Source organism: Liolophura sinensis, chromosome 10, assembly GCF_032854445.1.
Source record: "Liolophura sinensis isolate JHLJ2023 chromosome 10, CUHK_Ljap_v2, whole genome shotgun sequence".
NCBI lineage: Eukaryota > Metazoa > Mollusca > Polyplacophora > Chitonida > Chitonidae > Liolophura > Liolophura sinensis.
In genome coordinates, this window is record NC_088304.1 from 6,103,782 (window position 1) to 6,121,233 (window position 17,452).

General features: G+C 40.5%; 2 protein-coding genes across 2 annotated transcripts; one reads left to right on the forward strand and one right to left on the reverse strand.

The window, feature by feature from the left end:
- Window positions 1–5,525: 5,525 nt before the first annotated feature.
- On the reverse strand, window positions 5,526–6,512 carry LOC135476195 (uncharacterized). The gene is made up of 3 exons (XM_064756136.1): window positions 6,452–6,512; window positions 6,007–6,118; window positions 5,526–5,753 (listed from the first exon to the last, which is right to left on the reverse strand). The coding sequence occupies exons 1-3, from the start codon at window positions 6,479–6,481 to the stop codon at window positions 5,575–5,577; spliced, it is 321 nt and encodes a 106-aa protein (XP_064612206.1). The 5' UTR covers window positions 6,482–6,512; the 3' UTR covers window positions 5,526–5,574.
- Window positions 6,513–13,364: 6,852 nt separating this feature from the next.
- On the forward strand, window positions 13,365–16,061 carry LOC135476465 (toll-like receptor 13). Its single transcript, XM_064756495.1, has 3 exons — window positions 13,365–13,440; window positions 15,012–15,068; window positions 15,604–16,061. The coding sequence occupies exons 1-3, from the start codon at window positions 13,365–13,367 to the stop codon at window positions 16,059–16,061; spliced, it is 591 nt and encodes a 196-aa protein (XP_064612565.1).
- The last annotated feature ends 1,391 nt before the right edge of the window (window positions 16,062–17,452 follow it).

A 17,452-nucleotide genomic window follows, 5' to 3' on the forward strand; every position in this document is an offset into this window, starting at 1 on the left:
GTAACTGTTCATGTATATGCACAGAACGTGGCAACGTACAAGCCCTTTAACAACATGGCTTTAGCAGAAACGAATAAAAAAATCCAGTGATGTCACTGGCAAATTATCAGACGTCACTTGTCTAGAGTTACTCAAACTGCTTACATGTCATCATGTTTATTATACAATAATTCTAAAACAGCGGAAAGGGGCCAGGAAGCTTAATATACAAGCAGAATCCTGGATGGTTTATAGGGGAATAAACGGGTCGATTTTATTGTCTGTTTTAACAATTGTATGTGACAATATTATCCAATTCTTAGTCGTATTATTTTGATATTAAGTTTGCATTGCGTGAAATGAGGGTGCAACTGCCCATGGTAAGGTTTCGGCGTGGAAAGGCTGGGATTGAGTACACTATTATTATATAAGCGTCACGTCCGACATTCGTATACCATTCGTAGTCCGTAAAGGTTGTTCCAAGTCGATAATGGCAAGTTCCATTTCCAAAACAACGTTTAACACTAGCTTCCAAAGACAAAGGTATGTAAGAAATTATACAAATAGGAAATAAAGCCGGTAACACACAAGAGAGAAGAGATCATTAGTTTTCAATGATGCCGATCAGACAGTGGATGTTCCAGGCATGAATTCCATATCAAAGTTCAAATTTATGACAGATGCTACGAACTCCGTTAAACATTGTATTATATTTTTAAACATTGTATTGTATTTTTTTTGGTATTTCTTCCTGAGTCAATTGTCTGCCTACATTTTCCCATTTGCCTACGTTATAGCTTGAACTGTAATTCAGTTCAACGTTCTCGAGGCTTCGGTGTTTATGAGTTTAGTGTCATTGTAAACAGAGTTTACATTCTGGAAATATGTATCGGTGTAAACATGTTAACGATCAAGCCGTCCAGAATTCTCATTCATGGTAGTCTATAAATATGAGCGTCTAAGTTGTGAAGCTCGCAATCATTCATTCAAGTCCACTTGTGTTATTAGTTATTTAAGTCCATGTGAGAGCAGTCACATTTACTGTTATTCACTGTGATGGATTTTGCTAGGTTTGGAGATATCGGCTTTCACGCCATTCGATATTCGCCATTTGTCCTCCATTTTCTGCACACAGAACTACTATGAACTTTTGTTTTGTCACTTGTTATTTTTTGGAGACGTTATTTTGAAGCTTGTATCGCTCTGTGTCTCTTTGTGCCATAACGTACATTTCATCCCAGTTTTAGCCTGAATGTGACCTTGTGTATATTTCCGAGGAAACATACATCGACTTCTCGGCTTCACTGACGCTACTGTCAACCCAACTGCCCTGAGAAGTTACACATTCACAGGCAGTTGTGGAATAATCCACTTATCGGAGATTTAGGAATTCATCTTAACTGTGGATTCTATATCTACGGGGACTCATTCGCCTTTGGAAGCCGGAATATTCCATCCGGATTTGGAAGCTGTAAGGTACTATATATATATTTGTAATTATTTGCATTGTTTTGTATATTATTTTCAGATGTATTATCTGTCTATTTTGTTAAAATATGTGTATTGAACTTATTCAAGCGTCTTCGTGTTTCTCTGTTTGGTCTTGTGTAAGGCTGATCTGAGAGTTAAACAAGCCAGTTGTTTTTCAGCTTTACTCTCCGATAGTTGTACCCTTACACAGAATAATCCACACAAATGCAAAAAATAATTTAGAAATATTTAAACAGTCAAAGATTTATTCCTTATAGATGTTTGAAAGTTATCTAACAGAACAATACTGTATACCCAGCTGAGCTTCCTCAAAGCCATTACCATTATTCGATGCGAAGTTGGGAGAATTGGGATCAAACCCGGGTGGGGTCAAAAATTTTAAAAATGGCACTTGTTGCTGCTTCACTTGGGTGTCAGCACTGAAAGGTTAGAGCAAGGAAACGGCATTGGAGGGCCCGGTGTCAATATAAGGTGACCGAGTGGGATGTCATATCTGGCGTCTTCGCCATGATACTTCAGTGGCGGCAGCCCTTTGCCGGTATGGGCTCACACTACCACAAGAAGACACAGTATATGTACACATACCATATGGGAAAAATCGACTGAGGAAATGTTAAGTACGACGTTAAACCCCAATCGTTCATTCGTTCATTTCTTTATTAAATGACTGCGTATTGTTAGCATGTAACTATAAAGGGGAATACAATGTGTGCTGACAAAGACTTCTTGTTACATAATACCATCAACGTTATGTTTGAATTCTACCATACGGATTGCTCATGTTTTTTTTGTCATCAATTTATACAAGTTAGTTAATAATGAAGTCAAGTTGAGAAATTGAGAAATAGTTGGGTTGATATGTTTTTACAATATATGCGAAGAAATAAAACAGTAAGAGGCTTATTTGTGATTTTTGTGGCTTAGAAAGTTTAGAAGGCTTGACCACATACTCCCAACCACATACACACGCACACACACACACACACACACACACACACACACACACACACACACAAATGCACGCACACACATGCACGCGCACACGAAACATTTGGTGATACTCTAGCTGCTGTCCACCAGTACAATGAGAAATTGGAGCATATGGTGATACTCTGGCTGCTGTCCACCAGTACAATGAGAGACTGGAGCATTTGGTGATACTCTGGCTGCTGTCCACCAGGACAATGAGAGATGGGAGCATTTGGTGATTCTCTGGCTGCTGTCCACCAGGGCAATGAGAGATGGGAGCATTTGGTGATACTCTGGCTGCTGTCCACCAGTACAATGAAAGATGGGAGCATTTGGTGATACTCTGGCTGCTGTCCACCAGTACAATGAGAGATGGGAGCATTTGGTGATATTCTGGCTGCTGTCCACCAGTGCAATGAGAGATTGGAGCATTTGGTGATACTTTGGCTGCTGTCCACCAGTACAATGAGAGATTGGAGCATTTGGTGATACTCTGGCTGCTGTCCACCAGGACGATGAGAGATGGGAGCATTTGGTGATACTCTGGCTGCTGTCCACCAGGACGATGAGAGGTGGGGGCATTTGGTGATACTCTGGCTACTGTCCACCAGTACGATGAGAGGTAGGGGCATTTGGTGATACTCTGGCTGCTGTCCACCAGTACAATGAGAGATGGAAGCATTTGGTGATACTCTGGCTGCTGTCCACCAGTACAATGAGAGATGGAAGCATTTGGTGATACTCTGGCTGCTGTCCACCAGTATGATGAGAGGTGGGGGCATTTGGTGATACTCTGGCTGCTGTCCACCAGTACGATGAGAGGTGGGGGCATTTGGTGATACTCTGGCTGCTGTCCAGAGAGAGATTGGAGCATTTGGCTATACCCTGGCTGCTGTCCACCAGTACGATGAGAGGTGGGGGCATTTGGTGATACTCTGTCTACTGTCCACCAGGACAATGAGAGATGGGAGCATTTGGTGATACCCTGGCTGCTGTCCACCAGTACGATGAGAGGTGGGGGCATTTGGTGATACTCTGGCTACTGTCCACCAGTGCAATGAGAGATGGGAGCATTTGGTGATACTCTGGCTGCTGTCCACCAGTGCAATGAGAGATGGGAGCATTTGGTGATACTCTGGCTGCTGTCCACCAGTACGATGAGAGGTGGGGGCATTTGGTGATACTCTGGCTACTGTCCACCAGTGCAATGAGAGATGGGAGCATTTGGTGATACTCTGGCTGCTGTCCACCAGTACGATGAGAGGTGGGGGCATTTGGTGATACTCTGGCTACTGTCCACCAGTGCAATGAGAGATGGGAGCATTTGGTGATACTCTGGCTGCTGTCCACCAGTGCAATGAGAGATTGGAGCATTTGGTGATACTCTGGCTGCTGTCCACCAGTACAATGAGAGATGGGAGCATTTGGTGATACTCTGGCTGCTGTCCACCAGTACGATGAGAGGTGGAGGCATTTGGTGATACTCTGGCTACTGTCCACCAGTGCAATGAGAGATTGGAGCATTTGGTGATACTCTGGCTGCTCTCCACCAGTACAATGAGAGATGGGAGCATTTGGTCATACTTTGGCTGCTGTCCACCAGTACAATGAGAGATTGGAGCATTTGGTGATACTCTGGCTGCTGTCCACCAGTACAATGAGAGATTGGAGCATTTGGTGATACTCTGGCTGCTCTCCACCAATACAATGAGAGATTGGAGCATATGGTGATACTCTGGCTGCTCTCCACCAATACAATGAGAGATGGGAGCATTTGGTCATACTTTGGCTGCTGTCCACCAGTACAATGAGAGATTGGAGCATTTGGTGATACTCTGGCTGCTGTCCACCAGTACAATGAGAGATTGGAGCATTTGGTGATACTCTGGCTGCTCTCCACCAATACAATGAGAGATTGGAGCATATGGTGATACTCTGGCTGCTCTCCACCAATACAATGAGAGATGGGAGCATTTGGTGATACTCTGGCTGCTCTCCACCAATACAATGAGAGATTGGAGCATATGGTGATACTCTGGCTGCTCTCCACCAATACAATGAGAGATGGGAGCATTTGGACATACTTTGGCTGCTGTCCACCAGTACAATGAGAGATTGGAGCATTTGGTGATACTCTGGCTGCTCTCCACCAATACAGTGAGAGATGGGAGCATTTGGTCATACTTTGGCTGCTCTCCACCAGTACAATGAGAGATGGGAGCATTTGGTGATACTCTGGCTACTGTCCACCAGTACAATGAGAGATTGGAGCATTTGGTGATACCCTGGCTGCTCTCCACCAATACAATGAGAGATTGGAGCATATGGTGATACTCTGGCTGCTCTCCACCAATACAATGAGAGATGGGAGCATTTGGTCATACTTTGGCTGCTGTCCACCAGTACAATGAGAGAATGAGAGATGGGAGCACTTGTACTGCAATTCTCACACCCACAGACTCTTTCCTTACATTCACAACCTAGCATAAACAGACATCATTATACACTAAACATACACGCGCATACACACACTTTATTTGCATCCATCACCTTGCATATGCACACACGCACACACGCACACATGCACAGTTCACACTAACTTTCACACTATTGTCACTGTCTTTATTTATTTCGTCTTCTTTGGGATGCAGCAAAATAGTTTCTCGATTGCTGCTCCCAGTTTCTTCTTTAGAGAAGTCTTTTGTTCAGTTTCTGTCAAAAGCAAACAAACAGATATTTAGTTTCAGTACACTCCAGTCAAATGTACATATACATCAACAGACACATCTGCCCCTGAGACTCAGTAAGGTAATTCCTGTTCTAACAATTTGCTACAGTGTACATGGGTACCAAATCAAACAAAACTTACCACTGGTTGTCTTTTTGTCCGTGATATCATTTTCGTCCTTCCCAGATATCCCTGTACTGGCTATGTTGTCCTGCAAATTTACAATATATATTATATATTTCTTGGTGAGGTAATGAAGCACAAAAATATTCGCACTTAACAATGAGTTTACTTCAGCTTTACAATAGCTTCCCTCGTGTCGTGAAATCATCAGTTCGATTTGGACACGTGGCCTGTGTACAGAGCATATGAGAAGCTATAATCATGGTAAAATCTGCGTAATCCATTTATTTTTTCTTCGACAGCATTCGTCCTACCAACTGGTGGCAGCTTACCTGCAGGAATAGAACCTTTAGCTGAGTTGAATCTATGTTTTTTGTTCCTGAAGATAGTTGCTTCACAGGCAGATGAAATTCACCCAAGGCTTTATTGTAGACAGTCCTTAATAAGGCGTCACAGCAGTCGACTGAAAGCAGAAAGATTCACACATTATTACATGTTGATTTGAACTTTGGTGGCATTATCAGTCACAGATACTTTAGCTTTAGTTATTTCTCTGTCAATAATTGTGGTTTGTTTCTTAAATGGCAACTTATATTGAAAGAAGAGTGGGGGAGAAATATGCGATGTGTGACCGACGGCACCTTTGACAAAAATTCCAACAGACAACTGGAACTCAAATCTTAAAGCTATCATAACCACCTCACCATCTTGCTTACCTTCCAGACTGGTGTGGGTGCGGAAATGTGTGGTAGCGGCCAATTCCTGCAGAAGATATTCCTTCTCTCGTTTAACACAGATGTCGGTTGTCACCAAGCGCTTCTTGTCTCTCTGCAAGAGCAATCGCGCCACAATAAAACATTTCATTCACATGGCACCTTTAATGATGGAGCAAACAACTGACTTTGGAACCAACAGGTGTTTGGGTGAAACCTTAACCTGTTTGCTTTACCCATAAACCTGACCACTTTCATAATAAGTCAGGTATATGTGTACAGCTTACAACAGCGTATATAAAATACCATGCGACATATATCTGCTATAAACACCCTAGTCCATTTCTGGACACTAATATGTGTTACCATGTACCTCGGCATATATGTACAGGTGTATAACCCCGAATCATTCACCCCAAACTGATACATGACTAAGTGAATTGACTACCTGTAAGCCATCGATACGCTCCAAGTCCATCCTCAATATCCGCCCCCTGGCGTGAGATCTAATGCAAGGCTCTCCTACAACGTCAACAATAGTAACGTCTTTATTCATTAATAGGGTAAATATTCAAATAATCTAACCCAATGAATGGAGAATAGAAGACTAAGATCTCTAAACCATTACGGCAAACTGCTTCTATAACACTCAGCACAGCTTGTTCCTCGAATAGCAGATATAGGAGCAAAAAGATCTATTTAAATGCTAAATTGTACAGGAAACTGTTTAGTAATATTTGGCGAACTATACAGGAAATGTTACCCTACATGTAAAATGCCATTTATCACACAGCGTTTCATGTATCAATATGTCACATTATGTTACAATATACAATATTTTACAATGTAAATTGAAGCAATAGACAACACTGTGTTACATGGAACAATGTGAAACAATGTTGTACATGAAACAACACTGAAACATTGGAATCTACAGAAGTGTCAGATTTACTTTCTGTTTGAAAACTTCACTTACGTTCGGGACGTGGTAAAGTCTGCGACCATTCTTCTGTATGACCTGGATCAATGGTCTTTGTACCGCTTTGGGTCTTTTCAAAATACGAAAATGATTATCAATATGGTAAACACTACCGGTCATTATGGCAAAGGAGCCTCATTATGCAGATATTAAGTATTCATTGGATCGTATTATTTTTATACTCTGACATTCATAGTTTAGCAAAAATAAAATGCATTGATATGTGCCTTATGAACCATGCTGACTGGATTCTAAAGCCAAATTTATGTTCATAAACATTTGTGTACAGCAACATCGATATGGTCCATATAATGTATGCAGGGGTGGTTGGGGGGAGGCTCCCGGTGCTTATTTGTAAGAAAGTAACATATAAAACTAAAGCAAACAAATGTGTGAAGGTTGTATAGGGAAACCTAGTTACCCTTGGTGAGAATGCTGGGAAACTGAGCGGATTTTGCAGAAAAAATGTCGCCCAGAAGCCTAAAAAGATTAATATACAGTTTAGACATAGATTACTCAATTTTAATTCGCGTTACATAAAGTTTCAGTTATAGAGTGAAATTTTGTCTACCGCGTGAGAAACTGGAAATGCGTCCTCCTTCACGGTGACCCCGGGCACACGGGCCAGCTCCTCACTGGTGATGTATCTTCTGTAGGGTAGATGTTCTTCTACAGATTGGAGCTGCGGACAGATGGATACCACAATTCATTTTATACCAGTAGAGAAAAGACTGCGGACAGAAACATTACCACTATAGAAGATTATGGGTGAATTGTTCATGTGAATGGACTACATCTATAGTTATATTTTATATATAAAAATAGATACTTATTTCAAAGGCGCTTAACAAGGTAATCAAGACAGCCTTTGACGGCACCTCCACATACCTTCTCTGGGTTAGCCATGTCCCCCTAATCAAATCTGTCATTTTCAATTGGATATGGATATGTTTTTGGATATAAACAACAAATTTACATTCAAATAAGTTTATTGGACAGGAATCACATCTTTATTAGGAACATCATTATGCAAAGACTATATATACCAAGAGGTAGTCCCAAATACCGACCATACACAAATTATTTTCAAGTGTCTTTTTTTCTCTTGAAAATAATAAAGACCACATTTACAACTAACTTTTTGCATTCTTTCATCTGAACTTCATGTAATTCTCATGTTTTCTACCAACAGAAACTATTGATTTAGAAAGATCCCATCATGAATTAAAATTATGTTGCATATTTCAAAAACAGTGATTTTAAATAAGTAATTCCACGTTTCTATAATATAACCCAGAGGTTAACCCAAAGTCACAGGTTTGTCATTTACTTCTGTAAATGACAGGAGCATTTAACTAAACAATGAATAAATGTACTCAAACTGACGTTAGACTTACTGCCAACATTTCTTATGAAACCGTCAAACTGGACGTTCATGTTTTTAAACATCTTTCCTGAAATTGAAATATATTACGCTCACTGAGTTATAGCAGATCACACGTGACTGTGTCAAACTCGTTAATTATATGTCATAACAGCTAAAAAACACTCTTTTCAAAGCGTGACACATCTGTATAACGTGATAGTTAATACATAGACGTAAACCGACATGATGCCATATGGCGTAGTTGCATTAATTTTAATTCTTTAAAGGATAGACCAGTGTTATTCTAATCAAGTCCATTGTATCTACAAAGGCAATAACATGTCACTCGTCATATGTTCTTCATATCAACATGTGAACACAGTATTCTCATATATCGGCACATGTCTATCCACAACATGTATATACAATATATTTACACAAACCCTTGCTATACCAACGAAGCCTGAACTTACCAACTATGCGAATTCTTTGCACAGTTCTTTTCAACTAGCTGCGGTAATCACCACCAACAAACGTATTGCTGCCACATAATGTTTACTTCATAATAGACATGACGTCATCAGGAATTTCGGCCCAACAGAATAAATGACGTCATAAGGTTTATATTCCGCTGCACGGTCTTGGCTAATATTGATACCCTGTATATTTGATGAATGTAAACTCCCTAAATATAACAGTCCATTAATTTAGTAAGAAGTACCTCCCGCATTCACATACATATATATCCATATATTCATGTCAACATAGCGGTTAATACCCTACTTTTGACTCTTCATAATATACGATCCCCTTATCCATATATGCGTATAAACCCTGGCATAGGCCTACGTCTATACAATGTATCTTTACATTCATGTTTTTATTCATGTTAGATGTTTCCCTCCCCACCATCTTAAGATAGGCCTACACGTCATTTAGTTTATCAGACATCCATGGCACTCCACAGATTTGGAAAAGTCTTATATCTCATCAAAAACTGACTTACCTAAAAGCACGTCTTCATGTAAAGAAGCTCTTCAGAATGTTTGACGCTGATGACGCTCACGTCATAGTGTGTTGACATTGACGTCATAATGTGTTGACGTCATCATTCACAGAATATCTTAAAAGGCAGAAATTCGCGAAGAACCGCCTTTACCGGTTTCCTGATTCAATAAAAATTAAAAGTAAAACTTTCATAATCTTGTTAGTAATAATTAAGCAAGAAAATACCGGTCATTATTTATAATCAGTCGGAAAGGAGTAGTCATTTTGTAGGACCTGTAAAACATTTGATTCCGTCGAGTTAAATATGGGCTGTAATTGTTACCACCAGAAATTATAATAATTAATAAAAAAGATGACAAAAGACTTAGTTAAATCAATTCATTTTTATTGACACAAGAGACTTGGAGGCAGGTGGCGTCGACAAAATGGAAAAGATCCTCTTTTTTTCTCCCTTTTCTCCATCCCAATGTCTTCTTCGATAAGCTGCTTTACCCATTTATGCGATGCAAATGACTTAGCCGTTAATTTGCTCCAAGCCGTGGTTCGAGTCCCTCTGGTTAATATGTAGGATGTTAAACCGATGATCTACTGGGTACTGGAAATCAAAAAAGCCTATTAGAAAAAACGACTTAACTTTATGAGGTTAACTATGTGGGAATGTTTTACGGCATATGAGCTGTTTGTGCATTGTTTGGTCATAAGATTTTTTTTTTTTGATTGGTGTTTTACGCCGTACTCAAGAATATTTCACTTATACGACGGCGGCCAGCATTATGGTGGGTGGAAACCGGGCAGAGCCCGGGGGAAACCCACGACCATCCGCAGGTTGCTGCAAGACCTTCTCACGTACGGCCGGAGAGGAAGCCAGCATGAGCTGGAATTGAACTCACAGCGACCGCATTGGTGAGAGACTCGTGGGTCATTACGCTGCGCTAGCGCTTTAACCAACTGAGCCACGGAGGCCCCTGGTAATAAGAATGCCGCAATTTATAATTTCCTTAAACATAAATACCCACATAGGCTAATGTTGTATAATAACAGACCAGGATCCAGCAATCCAAACGAGCGTCAGTTTATTCAGGTCTACAGTTTCCAGGTGATACTTGAGTTTGAGTATATTTGAAGTTTATTTAGATCTCGCTGAAATGGTGTCATGATGACGTCACTAAAGGTCTGACACGCTGAGAGAGAATTGTCTTCTCTGGGTCCATTAGAAAGATTTAGATAGTTTCTTGACCATTTGGGTCACACTCTTGTTAGTGTGTCTGCTAACGAGGACACAATGAGTAGCGAGAGTTGCACAGGATTCTTGTCTATATTGCGAGAGTGACCGTTGATCGACATGTTCCAGTTTGATCATAAGTTCTGTTAACAGGCAACATGAATGAATCCTTCCATCTTCCATCATGGTCTGCTCTAGTCTTTGTCCCTATCTGCGACGAACAATGTTCTTGTCAACAACAAAAAGAAAACAAAAAAAGTTTAGAACAGGAGCGAAAATTAACCAAAGCAGCAATAGAATGGTCGCTGATAACGGCTTGGGTGACCGACAAACTCATAATTGACAGCGACATTCCTTCAATTTTTTTGTAGCGTATCGTATTTAAAGCGACACGGTTGCCCAAATATTAGGTATTTTTTTTATTTATTACAGAATGACATGAGTATCGGGTTACAAGCTTTTTATTAATCCCACCCCAGCATCGTACGTTAAGATAATGTTGAAAAACCAAAAAGAAATGAAAATGGAATAGTCTGAGTATCTGAATGAGGCGCTGTCAATTCAGTGGAAATAGAGCATGCGCACAGCGCTCTGTAAATGTCACATGTAAACAAACATGGCTGATTACTCGTGTAAAAGGAGGACTTAGGACTCGCTCGTGACAGAATCAGCCAAAAACATGGGTAAATAAGAACTCCCTTCCGGTCGAATATTAATGCGGCGAAATGGCAGGTTTACAAGCAAGTCTAGAGTTGTAAGTGGTGGTCAGTTTGAACGGCGGAGTGTATTGAAGAATGAAAAGGGTCTCACGAAGCACGATGTCGCTTAGTTAGTGCTTGTTGCGCGAGTGAATGATTGACCTGCAGCTTACTTCGTGGACAACCGCGTTCGGCCTTAAAACTCTATTATAAGTAGCATTTTTAGCCAAGCTTTCTCTTTTTATTGCATGCCAATCATGGTACAATATGTATATCTTCGGTATAATACTTAGGTGGAGCAATATCGATTGAGTAGGAAAGATAGGAACACTGTCACTGTTTTGCCACCCACACGCACCTTGCTCGACATGTTTGTTTTGACCGGAACTTTTCGAACGCTGCGCGTATGCTTCGGGCCCTTCCAGTCGAATATTAATGCGGCGAAATGGCACACCCTCTTTGTGCTGAATTCGAATAACGGCAGGACTTCTCAGGGCTCTTACAAGCTACATACTCAATAAATATTTTTTATTTCAACGTGAGTGATTTACTTTATGAACGAAGTTTAAAACTTCGTTAAGACGTCTCAATCAGAATTTGCTTAAAAATCCAAATTTTGTGCTACCCTGCCACTTTAACGCAAGTGATGCATTTTAACTTTTCATGCATGGTTAAGTTTTCTTATCAGAAGCGAAGTATTATTATCACCTTAGTACTCATAGTGCTGGTCGCCGTGGTATATGTACAATATTTTCGAGTACGACGTAAATCACTAATCAAATAAAAAATGAGTAAATTATAATCTCTGATTACGTGCACAAGGAACGCATCAACGTTCTATCTCCTTGCTGAAGTCCAAGGGAGCGAGGATCTATTTGCATACCAGATGGGCGACTTAGTTGTTTTGTAATAGTTCTCAAAGGACATTGCAGTTCATCCTTTTATCCTCAAAACGATAAAAAAAACACAGACTATTCACTGTAGAGGTGGTCAGCACGCGCTACTTCACAACCAGCGATGAAATCATTTTAAAGGCCCAATGCTAGCATCTTCTTTCCTGACTTGGAAAGAAAGCATTTCGAAGGTTTTATGTGTAATTCTTCACTTAAACAGAACAGGCAAGTTTTAAGGTGAAAACCACTGACCTTTGCCAAATTACTGGCGATCTTTCCCAAGAATGACAAACATCATGTTTATGTTCAATCAAATTATCTCCGACGAACTTAACGTAAGCTCACATAAGAGAGGGCTGTCGACCGAATCTGGCGACCCAGGCATTGAGATCTGTGGAGGCGTGGGAAGCTTGAACTCCGAGATGTGGGATCAATCCGATTGATCCCACATCTCATGTGACCTATAGCGCTATCAAAGCCAGAACCTTACCTACCTGGCCACAATCTGCTCGCTAGCTTCATGAAATTCATGAAACATTTATTTATCTTACAAACAACTGTTTTATTACCCATAATATCTCTCATCAGATGGAATCGTGTCGGCATTGAATACTTTTATTACACTACGAATGAGCTTTAGACTCTAAGGCGCTACAGTTGCATTTGACTCCCAGAAGTGCCATTTTAAAAACAATACAAAGCATACCGTCATTAAACAGGCGACCCAACAAGATCGAATATCACTATATGAGTAGATATATGGGCTACAGAGGACCAAATAGAAGGTTCCAATGGCATAGAGGGCCTCCGTGGCTCAGTCGGTTAGCGCGCTAGCGCAGCGTAATGACCCAGAAGCCTCTCACCAAAGCGGTCACTGTGAGTTCAAGACCAGCTCATGCTGCCTTCCTCTCAGGCCGTACGTGGGAATGTCTGCCAGCAACCTGCGGATGGTCGTGGGTTTCCCCCGGGCTCTGCCCGGTTTCCACCCACCATAATGCTGGCCGCCGTCGTATAAGTGAAATATTCTTGAGTACGGCGTAAAACACCAATCAAAAAAAAAAAAAAAATCCAATGGCATAGTCTGGATTCTTGTTGCTTTTCATTTGGAAATTATGTATGTCTCTCCAAACAATAGCGTCTTATTTATTTATGCCTAGAGATTTTGCAATATGGCATAAGTTGATCTTGGGATGGAATGGATTTAAGGTATACCTGCAGATATGCTGAAAAGCCACCAAGCGGTAAAGAAAAGGCTCTTGAGACAAAACAGTGTAAGTATGATACAGTCGCACATATACGAGGTTTAGCGCCTAACGGTTATTACTTACGGAGAGTTGATCGACCAGCAACATAGTAATCTTGATCAGGATGAGAACGCATCTGCTATTTAGACAAAGGTTCGACTCAATGAATAGGCTTATCAAACTTTACATCCTAGATCATTACTAGGGCTCGGATAAACTAATACTGTCTTATCCGAAAACCTCAAAAGGGCGCTGTTCAGCACCATCAGGTGTAACAGACAGATACATGTGACGCAGTGCTAGAAAAGACGGTTTACTGAGTAATAATGGTTCTGCTCAAGATAGACAAAATAGTCAACAGCGGTTCTTCGCACAATGTGACTCGCTGTTACAAACCAAGGATCAGAACACATGAAAATTAGACCACTCGTTTAACAAAATGGATATAATGCGTCACTCCGTGTATATCCTATTACAACACAGTTATCGCCGACACGCATGCTCAAGTTTGGTGCCTATATATAGTTGGCTCACACCAAGGCCATCAAGAATATTTCAGTTATACGATGGCGGCTAGCATTATGGTGGGAGAAAACAGGGTATAACGGTGTAAAGAATGGAATGGTGGTTCTTAAGTGTCTTAAGTATCTGTCAGCGGATTATCTATACAGGGCATTCCATAAATAACAGTGCAGCAGATGAATGACCCCATGCACTTTACCGAGTTATTGACAGCCAGATGTTTACTTAAAACATGCTACAGCTAAATGAATGACACGACGGCTCCCGTATGTGTACTGTGGGTCTTAAGCATCAGCCGGTATACAATATTTCATAAATGGAAGAAACAAATCGTAAATTTTATTGAAAAACAATTGTTTTCATTACATAAAATACCGGTATATAACCAGGAAGAGTGGTATACAACACAGTCACGTGACTCAACTGAGAGACTTCTTGTTTTAATGTCCTATAAACAATAAATCTGTCAAGTGGAAATAATGTTGATGATATATATATATATTTTTTAGCTTAATTTTAATTAGATCATTTTATACATGGGAAAATAAATATAGGGGTTTCAGCTATAAAAGCTGTATGCGTGTACAAAAGGTTAATGACTGCAGCAAGACTATATGTGACAATTGTGGCCCATTTTCAGTAGTATCTTTCAAACTCCACAAATACTCCCACCCATGCATTTATTTTCACGCTCACAGTCATACACGTGAATGGTCTTCCTCAAGAAGCACACACTTTATTCAATCCCGCAAACACACGCACGCGCACACCCACATACGCACCCACACATATCTGGACACGCATGTCTAAACGTGATATGTTATTTGGTTACATCGTTGCCGGTATAGCAAGCCGTGACATATTCATTCCCTAATTATTCTTATGTGCATAAGAGTTGTACATATCTTACATATGCAAAAAAGACTGTTATGGCACACAGTTATGTAAATTTTTATATATATATATATATATATGCAGTTGTTTTGTAGATATATACGGTTACTGCATACTGCAGTATGTGTACAGTTTTTTTAGTATAATGTTACATGTGCAATTATTTTGTACATATTTTGCAGTCTTCAATGCTGAAAATCTGCGTGTGGTTGACCTAGCATACTCTGGAATTCAGGATTGTACGTTTAGAGTTTCTGGCGTACCGAGTTTGACCGAGCTTGATATATCAGGCCTTGACTGCAGTGGGCTGCAGATTTTTCGAGCCCTTCCCATCACTGGAATTATTGCCGCCAAAGAATGTAGACTGGACACAGGATTTCAAAACGACAATAAAGGTGTTGCATTCCACTCAGTAAAATGTCTCAGACGCCTTGATCTGTAAAATATCGATCTTATCAGCTTCAACCCGGAACTGTTCAAAACACTTGCTAAACTTGCTAAGCTAAGCTGGTTTATTCAAATTCCAGACTCCATCTTAGTGTCAATAGACGCTACTAATCTTAGTGTTAATAGAAACTACTAATCTTAGTGTCTTGAGGCACTCAAGAGCCTCAGTGTGTCGTCCAACGTAATGTCGTCGTTATCTTCTCAGGAAATCAGCGGCTCAGCAGCTTGCCATCTTCGGAACATGGTAAATCATAAAGTTTGTCTTTGGGACACAACCTTTTCCTGTGTACCTGCAATACGCTAACATTCACTCACTCGCGTTTGTAGCGTATAATTTCCACAACTACCAGTGGGCCTGCATTGTTCTGAGAAGCGTCCTAGAGAATGAGAACAATTACACTCTGTGCCTCCATGATCGTGATTTCCCCGTTGGTGTCAGCATACAACAGAACATTGTGGACGCCGTCAACAACAGTCGGAAGGTCATCCTGGTGATCAGCAGAGCCTTCCTGACCAGTGACTGGTGTGAGTTTGAAATTCAAATGACAGGCATGCGCATGATGAGAGATGGACGTGAGAACGCCATCATTGTGATCATGATTGAAGAGATCCCTGTGGCAGAAATGCCAAGATCGCTACTAAATCTGTGGAAACACATCACATTTCTTCTGTGGGATAACGAACGAGCTGACGAGCCGGAATTCTGGGACAGATTACTTGAGGTGATGGCGCGTCCTCAGTTACTCATCATCACACAACGGAAATGGGTGAATCTGAGCGTCTAAAAAAAAAACAAAAAAAAAAAAACGTCTTGAACCATAATGGACGTTTCCGGTCAATGATCGCAGTATCAATTTTAAAAAAAACAGCAACATTCAACACAAACAACCAAAAGCACTGAGAAAGTATAGGCCTATTCAGTAAGGGCAGAGAAGGGAGTTATGCAAAGAGAAGTTATGTTACAGGTGTGTCGCAAATAACCATAATTAATGCACACATGCCATTTAATGGTAAAAGAATACAGGGATTTTGCATGAAAGCTGATAGTCTGACCTGTAATTTACTAACTCTTTTCTGGGACAATTTTACAGGTGTTGTAGACAAAATATGCATTTGGCTGAAGTACAGTATTATCAATGCGGTCAAAATGAAATAACAAGCAAAAAAAAATTTTTTTTTCCTCTCAGACATGGATCACGCTGGTATAACTGGATGTATAGCTGATGTACACCTGTCTCGAGCCGACAAGTCACGATTTTCCACTCTGAAGCATGCAATAATTGTATTTTATTTTATCGTTGCCACATTGGATAATATCGCGTCGTGATGTTCAACGCTGTGGCGTAATTAAAGAAACAAATGTAATGTAGCACACTAAACGTTCTACATCACATTTATTTTTGGTCGCATCTTAGGTAGTCTCCCCTTTGTGGTGCATTACGTCACATCGGCCGTCTGCTTTGAATGAGTGAGTGCTTGGGGTTTAACGTCGTACTCAACAATTTTTCAGTCATGTGACGACGAGGGAATCCTTAGGGTGTATGTAATGTGCCTCTTTGTTGTAGGGTGGATTTCCACCGCTCTTTTATCTGGTGCTGCTTCACTGAGACGACTTACCGAAGGCAAGTAAGCCGACCCGCCCGAGCCATTATACTGATATTGGTCAACCAGTCGTTGTACTATCCCCTTAATGCTGAACGCCAAGCGTGGAAGATGCAACTTCCTCTTTTAAAGTCTTATGTGTGACTCGACGCAGGATTCATTCTGGATCTACCGCTCCCGCTGTCTGCTTTGAAACGTACATATTAGACAACATACTTTAAATTACTACATAATGTTATCTTTACGAAAGAGAGAATGGTTAAATGTGGAATAGCTGATACACACTTGTGTGAAATACAGTTCATCTATTTTTCAGTTGTAGAGACCTGGAACCAGTACATGAGTATCTTGGGTCAATTTTGCGAAGGGGGTTAGTCTGCATCTGCCATGACTGTGAATGATTCCGATTTTGAAGCACTTGTTATATTTGGATAAGCTTATAAGAAAGACAACACTAACTGTTTTTTTTATAAGCATTGTAAGTAGTCTCAACGGTTTGCCATACACAATCGACGTGCTATGCTTATGTACCACGGAAAACACATTAACGTTGTTTATCTGTTCAAAACTATTG